The 13919-nt window shown below is 36.3% G+C and overlaps 1 protein-coding gene across 5 annotated transcripts in view; it reads right to left on the bottom strand.

Annotated features, from left to right (window-relative positions):
• The window catches only part of evi5b (ecotropic viral integration site 5b), an 85422-nt gene that overhangs the window by 38434 nt on the left and 33069 nt on the right, over positions 1-13919 (bottom strand). For 2 of the 5 annotated variants that reach the window (XM_052129977.1, XM_052129980.1), the window contains exons 1-2: positions 13123-13201; positions 8005-8231 (exon numbers count right to left, since the gene is read on the bottom strand). In XM_052129977.1, coding sequence (XP_051985937.1) covers positions 8005-8150 — 146 coding nt within the window. In that variant the 5' untranslated portion in view covers positions 8151-8231; positions 13123-13201. Of the gene's footprint in view, positions 1-4796; positions 4944-8004; positions 8232-13122; positions 13202-13919 lie in introns of those variants that run through there. The other 3 variants (XM_052129978.1, XM_052129979.1, XM_052129981.1) reach the window with 2 other exon arrangements.

Below are 13919 nucleotides of genomic sequence, written 5' to 3'. Positions count from 1 at the left end.
CGCCGGGCATAGGCATCTCTGAACAATGCGAGTTACAAGATGTGGTGCAATTCCAACATCTATGTACACTAAATATCTCCCGATTAAATGGCATTAACAACAGAGCACATGTGAGTCCAGAAACATGCGCTCTTTCTCCGCTTTCTTTTCATTTCTTGCCCTCATGAGAGAGCGTGTTCCCCTCAGTAAAGTTCAAGAAGCAACAAGTGAAAAATTAACTATTAACATAATCATCCAACTAAATGAAAAGGTAGAGAAAGAATTTATAAATGTAATAATTCTTTATACAATATTAAGATACCACATTATAATGTATTAAATGCAGTGCAAAAATAAAATGTAAATAAAATGAGGAATAATAATAATATGATTAAATATGCCAATGAATCAATAACCAAAAATGTCACATTATGTTTAATTGCACCTACGGGTTGTCAGTTTGTCACTAAGCTTAATATTTTATGGGACTATCTATAATAATATAGAGAATATTTTGTTAGCCTGTCCTTGTTTATTAAATGTTTTTTTTTTTTTAGTTAGTCTTATTTAAAAAAAGCTTTTATAATAAGCCATTTCAACTTTTACTTTTTTGTCAGCAAAAAATAGGCAAAGTGATATTACTGGGAAGAGGAAAATTCAATTAATAGTGACAGTGTGCAGAGAGCTTACATGTAGACAGTTATGACAGAGATCCTCATAAAAAGGTGAAAGGATAGATATCGGCCGATCAGGTGAGAAGAAGATCGGTGATCAGTATCGGCTGTAAAAATCCTGATCGGAGCATCCCTAATTCAAAGAGAACACTAAGTAAACCATTTAGTCAATTTCCTCGAAATCTTTGTCTCTGTGGTAATTTTTTTTAATTCCTGTTTGTGCGGCCAGTCTAGTTCAACACAGCAACATTGGCTCATCCAATGGTATCAGTTTTTTGGGGGGAAAACGGTTTGAAAACAATGTTTATTATTGCAATTTCCTTTGGTGGAGCAAAAATTACATCCTCAGCTTTGAAAAAAGCACAACAGAAACTGAAAAATTGACGTATGACTTCAAAGTTAATCTCCATCAAGTGAACATTAATATAGTGGCAAAGCAAAAGTCTGTCATTCTGGAAAGAAATCACATGAACGTGAAGCTTGGTGTATAAATAGACTTGTGATACAAGAGACATATACATCAAGTAACAAAGTAACAGTCACACAACCGGGTATCAGCTTTCAAAAACATTAATTTAGTTTCAATCCTTTCTATGGAGCAACTATGATGCTGTCACTGCTAGCAAACTAAAGGCACTTTTCCACTGCACGTTATGGTTCGACTCGCCTAAACTCTACTCGCTTGACTTTTCTGAGCTTGCATTTCCACTGCAGTTTAGTGCCCCTCAACGTGGGTGGGATTATAGGATGATCGTCATAGTTGCGCTGCCTCTACTGCCATGACATCATCTTAAACACGACACAAACGGACCAAAACAATAACACAACCGCTAGCTGTTAGCTACTAGCTCATTGTGCTGCAAAAAGTAGTTGTTGCATGATGATTTTACACAAATGTAACAGTTAAATTGGCCTGGATGTTTTAGAAGCAAGCTTCCAGTAGCTGGTCAATAAAATAAATTAAAGCTTTCAAGCAGAGTATAGAGTTAACGTAACAAAATGTACCATCCTCCATTGAGTCCAGGGCACTCTCCCTCCCATTGCTAGCAGGTTTAGATAGCGTCCATTTGGTCAAACCACTTCCACATTTCCTTGAAGTTTTTGTAGTCACTTTTCTTTTTTCTTTTTTTTACTTTTCCCTACACTGTTGGTAGGTCCTGTGGTAGCCATGTGCGGCCAACAGCTGATACACTTCCTGAGAGACTTTTTCATTCATCGCTAACGAGTGGACCGTCTGCACCTCGTTTATTGACCACAGCGTGGTTTTGCGCACAGCCATTTCTTTTTTCACAATTCAAAAATCATGTGAACAAATTATACTGTTATCGCTGTTGCTAACTAAAACTAGCGGGTTGATGTCGCGTGTCGGAAATCCAGTGACGCTGGTAGTGACGATTCTCCCTGAACTCCCAGGATTTTTACATCACATTTAGTATTGGCTCGGCTCACTTGGAACCTCGACCAAGGTGGTACTAAAAAAGTATCAGGTACTAGGTACTATCCACAGTGGAAAACCCCAAAAAAAGCGAGTCGAGTTGAGTCGAGATGTACCGTGAAGTGGAAAAGCCCCAAAAGTGTATTGATTTGTGTTGGTCATGTTCACACTGTCATACAACTTGTATACTTGTACAACTAGTAGAGGCCATCAGTCTTTAGACAGGAGACTATGTAATTCACAACACAAAACCTGAAATATAAGATAACTATATATGGATATATGGTCTATAATAGGTGATTTTATTTAAACGTCACTCAAAATGTTTGGCAGCCTGCAAAAATTACTCTCCAAAAGCTTTGTGTAACTGTAGAATTTATCTCCAAAACATTCTGTTCCAGACATGAATACAGTCAAAACAACCTACAATAGTTAACCTCAGATCACAGAGAAATACTTCTTGGGTGTAGGTGTTAACCATTAGAGTGAAGTTATATCAGACTTTAAAATATTTTGAATAAGCAACTGAATATTGTTATGAAAAGGGGGCTGCTTGCCAAAAGCTAGTGCTCTAGCTTTGGAACATCGTGGCAGAAAGCTATAAATGGAACAGCCAATATAAGACTGCCCAGCATTTATAATGAAAAATGCAGAGGTTGAAGAATAGTGAAAACACTTTTATATAACAGAGTTAATATGAAGAATCTTTTCCTCTCTGACTGGGAAAAACAGTGGGGAGGCACTCTCACTGTGAAACTGGCCCAGGATCAGCTGAAATATAAGCACACAATGCTCTAGAGTAACCTCAACATTTAAAAGCAGACAGCACAGACATAAAGCCATGGAAACCTGATCTCGGAAAAAGAGTGGGGCCTGGGCCTCTAAAGGCAGTACTAGGTGACCTCATGCTTAAGGCTCTGAGGCCGGATCTGGTTACAGCTGCATTTGGGTCACACAAGGGGGGCCACAGATGTTAGTGGTGAAAGGCAGTAAAAGGGAGCTGTGGGGTTCACATCTGAGGGGTTGTTACTATAATAAATGCTGAATGTAGTATGAGTATTGAGGGATCTTTTTCTCCAAAAGGACATCCTTCAAAACGTAACTTTTAAACACAAAATTTGAGCACATGTCAGCATTCTAAACAAATGAATGGTTTCTTTAAATTCCAGTAATGAGTCACAATCAGATACATGGGTATGTTATCCAATTGGTTACTCTTGAAGTGACCACATGAAATCCCACCATATCAGTCCCAACAGGCTACCAAATCAATCAGCAAAAACATAAAACTCTTGTCAAACGGTGACTTTTTCTTGTCCTTAATAATGTAACCCATTTGTGACCAATTTGTGACCTAGCTTTAACTTCCTGGCTGAGGTCTTGAGATTTTGCTTCAATATATCCACAAACATTTCCTTCCTCATGATGCCATCTATTTTGTGAAGTGCACCAGTCCTTCCTGCAGCAAAGCACCCAGACAACATGATGCACAAACACTGCAGTTGGAACACAAACAGTTGGTACTGATCCATGCTTGAGAATAAAATGTTTTGAAAATCCTGCTTTATATTGATACTCGTTCACAAAGCAGTCTGGTGTAAAATTATTTGCACAAACATAAAACAATTTTTTTAAGTTTTGGGGCACATTGCCTTCAAAAACAAACTCTAATGTTCACTTATATAGCCAACAACAGAACACTTATGACGCTTATGAAGCTGAGTCATTCTTCTTCTCACTGGATCTGCTCCAGAGCAGAAACAAATGGCGAATTGTGTGTAGATCACTCAGGTGAGGATCTATGATAATAGGGTCGAGTCCGTCACCAGTCGTGGGATGAGGGCTAAACCATTAATTTTGACACATTGTTTTTGATTAATAAAAATTAGGTTATATACAGTATGAGCCTATAACTAATATAAAGGCAAACCTCCATCTTTTTGGGCTCATGCCTTTTTAGAGGGAAGTACATTAAAGAAGGGACAGGAAATTATTGGGAGAAGAACAAAGAGATTTTGAGATTAGGACAGGTCGCTGGCTGGACTTCATCTACTGGTGCACCACAGCTCCAATGTCAAGTGCATGTGCTGTGCACTACCACTGTACCAAGGCCCAGATGCAAACCTCTATCTTGATAGTATTTAGTCAATTAGAGAAACCAGGAAACCCAAAGTGCAATATGTTTACACCGGGGAAACCCAGCAAAGTTAAAAGCACAATTATATCCATCACTCGCAATCAATCATACATGTATAAAATTCCATTAAAAATAGCAAAAATAGGTTATTTAACATTAACCTTTAACACAAGATTCAAAAAAGAACCTGTGTTAAAGGTTAATGTTAAATAAAGTAAGCTTATGTAGGCTTGACCAATTTGATGAATTCAGTAAGCATTTAAAGCAATATGCATTTGCATTGCAGTTGTTGTTTCCATGTGAATTATTAACTGCTGGTTAAAGTACAACATGGAATTTTGTACAGCACACAAACATTGCATATTCCTTCCACACAGATAATTTCACATTTTAAAAGCAGGCCGAAAGCAAAATACTTGTTCAAGAAACAGTGAACAAGATCAAAATTGCGAAAAAGACTACATTAATAAAAATCTGTGATTGGCTATAGATCTCTGCTCTACTAAATCTGCTGCATTGTGCGATAGAAAATGTATCTAAAGTATTACAGTGAAACTGCAAAAGTGCTCACCACATGAAACTCATTCTTCAGTCCACATGTCTTCCCCTGGATTCCGCCAAGTAATCCTAAATGGCAATGTGTGTGTCAGTGAGAAGTGAGACAACCTCCTTCTCTCTCACCCACTCTGACTATATCTCACCTTATTCTCTCTCTTTGACCTGCATATACACACACACACAAACACGTCTTATCTGTAAAGTACAAAGGCCTTCGACCTGTGCAGCTGCACAGCAAAGTCACAGTCAGTGAAGAGTTCAAATCTGTGTGAGTGGGTATTACATGCAGTGTCTGGAGCATGAACATTTTTATAAGTGATACTCTGGGCCCTGTTTCTGAAGTGGTAAGACAAGCCAATATGGCAACATAGGGAGAATCATAGCTCCAAAATCTCCATAGAGCCTCCAAGCGCCTGCCCTACTTTTAATGTTGCATAGAGAACACTGTGTGGGTGTTGCACTCGCCCAAGCAAATTCACTCTGATTCCGTTCTAATACTGAAACTAGCCTGTGATAGCAAAAACAGTGAGGTGAAAGCAAGCAAGGACACAAGAGCCATCAGTAAATTGAGCTGCACACAATAGCTATTCAATAATTCATGAGGAAAGGGGAGGGGCTTTGATTTCCCAACACTAGGCTAATTCAAACAAATGCTCACAAAAACATAAAAATATCCATATGCACTTAAACAAAACAGCCAGTTAATCTGTTGCAGATGCTGATATTGTCAGTGTTTCTTCACACTTCCTAAAATAAAATTAATGTATTTTTCTTCCCAGTTAAATGGCAAAATCTTTTCACAGGAACAATGTGATCTGCAATAAGCTATTTGAAAATGTAGATTGCTTAAAATATGTACAGTGCTTAAAATAAAATAAATGCTTTCCAATATGCAGAAAATATGCAGAACATCATGACAAATGTTTCAGTAAATACAGTAAATACTTTTGAGTAAAAAAAGTATTTTTTCTTAAAAAAGACTGCTATTACTGCAAGTAATGTTAGTGTTTTGAACATTAACATGGACATTTTATTTTACCATTTTTGCGGCTTTTGTGCTAACCGAAAGGGACAGAAAACTGATCTAGCATGACACAATAGCTTGTCTTCTTTGTAACAACATCTGACATGACAGTAGCCTGTACTCAGTCAAGACACTGCAATAGAAGTGATATAAAACAATTTTAAAAAACCAAGTATGAGTAGTCTACATGTACTGTACATTTAAGTGTGCAAACTAACATTACTAATGTACCCTAAGATGCAGAGAGCAGTTATAGTTGAAGAACTCTGAACCATTACTAACAATAATTATTCGTAATTTCTACTAATTTATACATTACTTTTACTGTACATACTATATAAAATGGCATTTGCATTTCATAGTTCTTTCAAATTCTCCAACTGCCTTTTTTACTTTTGAATGAGTTTTAATAATGTTTTAATACATTGAGTGCTGAATAAAGCTATAAAAAAATATATATGAAACACCACCTTCTTCTTAGAAGGATATACTATGTTCATTTGCAATTTTCAATAAAGTAATTAAAAGTAGTAAAACTACATTTGAAATGTCCCCAATCAAATACCTTAAGTAATCATAAGAATAATTGGTAGCGTACTTTGGTATTACCAAAATTATAATTAGTTACTGCCCTACTACTAACAGATTTTACGTTCATGCAGAATTCCTACAATGTGTGAGCAAGTCTCACACTTGTTAGCATGTCAACATGTGAAGACATTGTAGATTAGAGAAGAATGGGAAGCAAGAGGAAGATAGTGAGAGTGACAGACAAACAGCTCCTCAGACCTTTATCCCTCATAGGTTCTATATTTGGAAAGGTACAGTGCCATCACTTTTCTGAGAACACAACACAGCCACCTCGGAGAAGGACTCTCTTTGTTATCATCATGTCAATGCTCTTTTCATAACACTTAACTGTATTGAAAAGCAGTCTAAAATTTGGTCGAAACCAGCAGAGGACCTGAACAAGACCCTAGCTCCTCAACACAAGGGTGGACATACTTTAAAAGGAAACGGCAAACTAGCTTTGTGCAGTATACCGGTACTAATTTTTAAATGGTACAATAAATTATGCTGCCATTAGCAAAATGTAATGTGAGTGTTTTAAGATTAAATCAAAGAATATTTGAAAATAATAATAATAAAAAAGTCTCAATATGGCCAATTGTGATCATTAAATAGCATAAGTATGTCATTTAATAAAATAATATAGAAACATGCGCTGCACAACACAGAATGAATGAGAGGCTCCACTTGGTCATCTCCCACACACACACACACACACACACACACACACACACACACACACACACACACACACACATACACATACACATACACATACACTACACACACACACACACACACACACACGCACACACACAGAGAAAAATATTACTACTGTATAAAAGTGTAATATTCAACGTAGTAGCAATAATACTATAACAATAATATAATATAATACTAAATGGTTATATTATTAGTATTATTATCTGTAAGCAATATCACATAAGCAAGTGTACTGAATATCAGCATGTTGTGATTCAGCCATGGCAGCCTTTTGCCTGATGTAATCAGATTGTTTTCATTTAATGTTTTCATTAATACTGTAAAGCTCTGTTGTGCATCTTTTTTATTTTTTACCAAAAATAATTAATTATAATGTATTATGTTTTTAATTTGATCAAAGCTGTACAGTATGTATTTGATTATACACAATTTGATCATAACATTAAATTAAAACATGTAACATGGAATCCAAGAAAATTCAAACATTCAAACAAAAACTTATTTTTGATAATTCAAAAATATCAGAGGATTAGTATCAATACCGAGGTACCAGGTATTAGGTCCCAAAGTCAAAATTTTGGCATCAGAGAAACCCAACTGTAAGCCTGAAGCCAAAAACAAAAGCATTTCCTTTAAAATAGTCTGTAGACCTTTACAACTTCCTGCCTTTCAAAATTAAAGAATGCTAAAAGATAGCAGACATCTCTGCATATGTGAATCTCTCCCAAACTTTTCTCCACCAGTACCAATGTATTCCACAGCAATTCATTTGACCAAATAATGATAGCGAAATGCTTGAAGCTGTTTATCTCAGATGCTCTGGGTACAAATTGGAACCACTAGAATGAAAACTGTGCAGCATAGTTGATGACTGGAATCAAGCTTTATTTAAAAGTATCGTTACCTGTTTTGCTCCTCTAGTTTGGCCAACAGCTCCACATCATCTGGGCTGAGCTGGGTCGGGGAGGCTGAAGAGGGCGAGGACAGCGAGGCAGTGGACGAGGCCGCAGTGGTGTGCAGCGAGGAGGGTGTGGCCACCTGACTAGCCATCTGACTCACCGTATGCGACACGGAGTTCTTCACCCATGAAAGAGTCGAACTCAACTTGCCTGCTACCTTGTCTGTCGCCACCTGGAAAAAATAAAAAAACGCTTATTAGGCGAAAAGAAATGGTGAAACTGAACCCAGAAGACAATAAAACAACATCATACAAAAATGTTTTTTATTTTAAAGTTACTTAGTTCAAATTTTAAAAGATAATAATACAGTTTAAGGCTTGATTTAAGTAAACTAATGATGGGAAATGAGTTCGCATTTTTTTTTAAATAGTGCTGGGCAAAATATTGATTTTGCGATGCATCACAATATTTATTTAAATGATCTCGATATAGATTCCAATATCAATCAATGAGGCAACCCTGTAAAATGCAACCAAATTTCACGCAATGTGACTAAAAATGTGTGATTTGCCAAAGGCTGATAAATGTTCACATTTCACTCACCAGTGATTGCATAGTATATTGGTAAGAAGTTATAAGATAATTTCACTGTGGTTTGACTCATTACATGTAATGTATGTCCAATGACGAGATCCATGCAATGCATTTGTCATTGAATAGTGTCCCTTTTAATATCCTTTTCCTTTCTTTACAGTCAGTTGTGTATAAAAATAAACAAAAAAATACTTAATTCTAAGTACACAAGGCATGGATTCAGCAAAAAAGCCATTTAATCCACTCTCGTTAATGCGCTCAACTGAAACACATCATCACTAGATGCACGATGAACTGCCGCTATGTACCATTTTAGCACTTGTTCTACAAATTAATATAAATATAAATACAAACTATATATGAACACCCACATGTTACTACATATTAGGGATGTATGACATGTCAGGGACTGATATATTATTGACCTATAACCAGGAAAATCTAATAACTGATAATGGAATTACCACTGATATTTTTTCAGATAATATGCTACAGATTTCTTGCTTAGGGCTGAGACTCTCTGACTGCCTGCAGCCTCTCTACTTCAAGCAGGAACTCGAACAGCCTGAGGCTACATTATTACAACTGTTAGAAGTTCATTATTCTCTCTCTGTTAGTAATTCATCACGATTAACTTAAAAAAGTATATAAATAGGCATTCAAGTAATGGAGTGGTGGTGGCATAGTGGCAAAATCACTGAACTGGTAATCGGAAGGTTGCTGGTTCGATCCCCACAGCCACCACCACCATTGTGTCTTTAAATCCAGGTTGCTCCAGGGGGGACTGTCCCTGTAATAAGTGCACTGTAAGTCGCTTTGGATAAAAGCATCTGCCAAATGCATAAATGTAATGTAAATGTAAATGTTAAATCAGCATACATCTGCAATGTAGGCACATTTCTGGTTCATGTTACATCAGTCAGTCAATGATACATACAAAGTGAAGCTCGATCTGTATCCTCAGCTGACGTCCTTCCTTCAAATATTTAATTACACACTGGTTCATGTATACTTAAACAGATAAAGACTGTGACTAGACTAAACAACAACCTGCTCTAGCATGAACACAACTGCGAGTGTAAATGTACTGATGTTACCGTTATGTTACTTTTTGTAACAATGCAATACTTTCTAACCAAGGACAGTTTGAGAAGCTCTAGGCCAGGGGTGTCAAACTCATTTTGGATTGCAGATCTGACTGGACCAAGAGGCAATGCTTGGAGGCCGAAGTTTATATATATACTGTGTGTGTATACACACTACAGGTCAAAACTTTTGAAACACTTGACTGAAATGTTTCTCATGATTTTAAAAATCTTTTGATCTGAAGGCGTATGCTTAAATGTTTGAAATACATTTCGTAGACAAAAATATAATTGTGCCACCATATTAATTTATTTCATTATAAAGCAAAAATTTTATATATATATATATAAAAAAAAAGTTTTTGAAATTGATGACAAAAAAGATGATAATAAGGAAAAGCAGCCAATAAGTGCCCAACATAGATGGGAACTCCTTCAATGCTGTTTAAAAAGCATCCCAGGGTGATACCTCAAGAAGTTGGTTGAGAAAACATGTCTGCAAATTCTGGGCAAAGGGTGACTACTTTGAAATGTTAAAATATAACACAGTTTTGATTTAATTTGGATTTTGTTTGTCACAACATCATTCCCATAGTTCCATTTATGATGACTTTCCTATTATTCTAAAATGTGAAACAAAACAAAACAACAAAATTCTAATATATTAGAAAAACATTTTATCATCAACTTGCAGAAAATCACATATTATTCAGCTCCTCCAAGTAATTCAGTAAGTTCATTCACTGAAGGATTCATCAAACTAATTCAAAACGAGAACTCGTGCTGGTGAATCAATGTTTTAAAAGTACCGGCTCATTTAAGTCATGAATCGGACAAAACCAGTCACTGTGTTTGTTGTTGAGCACATCCAGCGAGCACAATAGAAAGGTGCACAGTTTTGGTGTTATTTCAAGGTGCATACTTTAAGTCACCAGATTCAATTCAGACTGCAATCTCATAACTTGGATAAATTATAATTTCTTTAGTGATGCTGGTAGTTCAGAGGTGGACCAAAGGAAAATTGGAGCAGGAAAATCGGAAGATGCTCTTTTCATAGCTAACACTGGGGTAATATTATTATTTTTTTGCCACCAGCCACAGTGGCTGTAAATGCTCAATGTCGCCAGCCACTTTGATTTTTTTTAGCAAAAAAATGGTTATTCATAAAGGTATATAAAACACCACTTCTGAAGGTAGTGAATTATGATGACACTTGACAATTCATTAATGTTGCTGCATGTCATTAGCTAAGTTTATAGTTATTTATTCAGCCACAAATGTTTGGAATTAAGCAATGTCGCATTCACAATACGTGTAAATGTGAACTGCTATGTGAAAATCAAGCCAACTAAACTTAGGAGCACCTCCTGAGATGGTCTGAGATAATTTGCAGTGTTGTCATGGACCACACAGTTCTTGCAGTTGAAAACTACTGTATTTTCAGATGACTGAAAGCATTCTGCATGCGCGTGTTCCATGAGAAGCTTATGGCCGGCAGATGGCCGGCAGAGCAATCTGACAGTGCAAATAAGATACATGCATCAATGACTTTTCTTTTGTCTGTTCTTCAAAAAATAATCAAGTGTGTTTCTTCAAACGCATGTCTTTGTTTCTGACAGCATTTCTTGTCACATTTAATTCCAAGAATTTAAAACACAGAATTTACTAATTCAATAACTAGGTTACATCACAAATACACACACAAATAGTTGAAGGGAATCAAGCAATAATATTTACAAGAAAAAGAAAGAACTGCTCACTCTTTGGCTGGAGCTTTAGCTTCAATAAACCATCTGAAAATGCCAAGAAACTGAAACCTGCTTAAAATTAATAACAGTTCAATGGGGTGGAAACAATGCAACAGTTATTACATCTAATATTTATCCTTGGACCTGTCCATGTAGTCATTATTTCTGTGAGATTAACTTCACTGTGGGAATATGCGGCCATGGAACTTGCGTCACCCTCAGACATGTGAGATGTTCGCTGACATGCGTGACTCTTCAAGCACTGAATGTCCCACGTAATTATAAGAAGTTCCACCGATCACGCAAGCTATAACATAGCAACATGCAACACCACAAATGTAAATGTTTATCTGTTCTGCTATTGCTAATAAAATAATGGTGTGAACATATCTTACCAAAGTTACAGGATAAATCATCATGAATATTTTCAAACATTACTTATTTTTTCCACAAATCATCCCTTTGTTTAAAGTATCGTAAGTGTATCGAACCATGAATCAAACCAAATTGTTACAACCTTAATCATTTCAATTTTCTAATAAATACATTTATTGGATTATTTAAAGAAATAAATAAAAGATTAATCTTTTGTTAATTGCAGCCCTATCACACATTTAAAGAGATTCTCATGTATGAAAAGGTCAGGGAAACAGCATAGTACTATCCAAATAATTAGCATGCACACTATAAGGATTTGAATGTGGCAAAGTGTATATTACCGCAAACAAACAAACTTGTTTTTATTCTTGGTTTGCAACAACGCAAGTAAATTTGTCCTTCAAAGCTTTAATTGATTTAGTTCAAGTAAAGCAGTTATAATTGCCCAGCTAAAATGATGAAGTGCTGATGAACAAGCTTTGTGGTAACACAAGACCTCCTATTCTGTACATTTAAACAATAACCAGATTACAGCTTTTACGAAATATTCACATGACTATCCACTCCATTACTTCCCATATAGGTCAGTGAAATCCTGGCCTCAGCACATTTCTACCATAGGAGTGAATAAGGCAAAAGAAGTGCTTGATTAAAAATCATTGTTTATCTGTCATGAAACAGTACTTGAAATGAAAAATAAAAATGAATTAATCACTCTCTGTAAACATCAGCCAATTAAAGACAACCTATACAAACTAGACAGAAAAGAAACTGCTCAATGAAATTAGATGTAATTTATGTTTGGCTTCCTTTTGGAAGTAGGTCTTTAAACTGCTGTGCAAGTGTTTTATAAAACACTTATTCCTACAAGAGCAAAACGTTTACTAGGTCATTTGTTAGGTGTGTAAACCTATGGATTGGAAAACTGATGCAATATGTCACTCTATATTTTCAAAGACAACCTCTCCAAAGCTTGGGCTAGAGGAATGTTTGAAGAAGTTATGTGCTTTCCAGTGAAAAGATAAGAGCACAATATTGACTCACTCAAACTGAATCACAGAGGAACTCTCAACGCAAGTAGTATTTGAAGGCAATAATCAGAAAGGCTTAAAAAAAAGAAAACGCTACAGAGAAAGCTACTGAGAACAATACGGACAAATGGCAACACCAGGACAGAAGATAGTAACATTAGAAAGGCATGAATCCTCCCCCCAAATACTGTGAATCACACCTGAAATCCCTTTCCTATTTCTAAAAGCTCAAAGTTCTTTAGTTAATGAAATGGTAAAGATTTTTATATATAATACTATGTTCTTACCTGAAGAAAGACGTCACCTTCACAAAGCTCCTCTTTTTCGCAAAATCCATAAACAAAGTCAAATGAAAAATAAGTTATATTAGTCATCAAAAACCACCTCAGAAATCTTTTGAGCAGGTTTGTCGATTACAAAGTCACACTGCTGGCTTGGTGTCACCTGGGGTCAAAGTGCTCATGCAGAGACATTGACATAGACAGCTGTAAAGCAGTCAGAAGCAGTGGTATGAACTACATTCTTCTCTTTCACAGCTGAAGTAATACTAATTCATGCCTTGGAATTCACCAAGAGAAAAAAAAATCCCTTTACCTGTGAACTGTCGGGTGACGTCTGCATTCACCGCGCTGCACTTCACGACATTAGTGAGCAGTAATGATAAACCCAGGGGAAGTCTACCACTGCACATCAAAGCAGGTTTCTCATTTGCATTAGGCACTTCTCTGAATCCTCTGTAAGACAGCTCACGTTTCCTATTTAGATCTCCATTTCTGACAAATTAAAACCATGCCTGCCTGTGCATGGGCTTTGTGGTGTGCCTTACAAACCACCAAAAAACAAATGTTATAGTAGTTCACAGCAAAATCCCTAGAAATTAAAAAAACCTGTCAGAGTTGGAAACACCCTTTATTAGATAGTGCTAGAGTCAGAAGAATGACAGACAGAAAGAAGCTAGGCATAGACAGGAACAACAGAGCAAAGTGCAAATATCGTAATGAAGGAACAGCCAAGGATTGAAGGGAGTATCTAAAATTTTAAATATACGTACACCTACTTATTCACGCGATAATCTAATCCAATC

The sequence above is a fragment of the Xyrauchen texanus genome, chromosome 7 (genome assembly GCF_025860055.1).
Source record: "Xyrauchen texanus isolate HMW12.3.18 chromosome 7, RBS_HiC_50CHRs, whole genome shotgun sequence".
Lineage (NCBI taxonomy): Eukaryota > Metazoa > Chordata > Actinopteri > Cypriniformes > Catostomidae > Xyrauchen > Xyrauchen texanus.
Note: the sequence above shows the minus strand (reverse complement) of the source record. Positions and strands in the feature narration are given on the sequence as shown.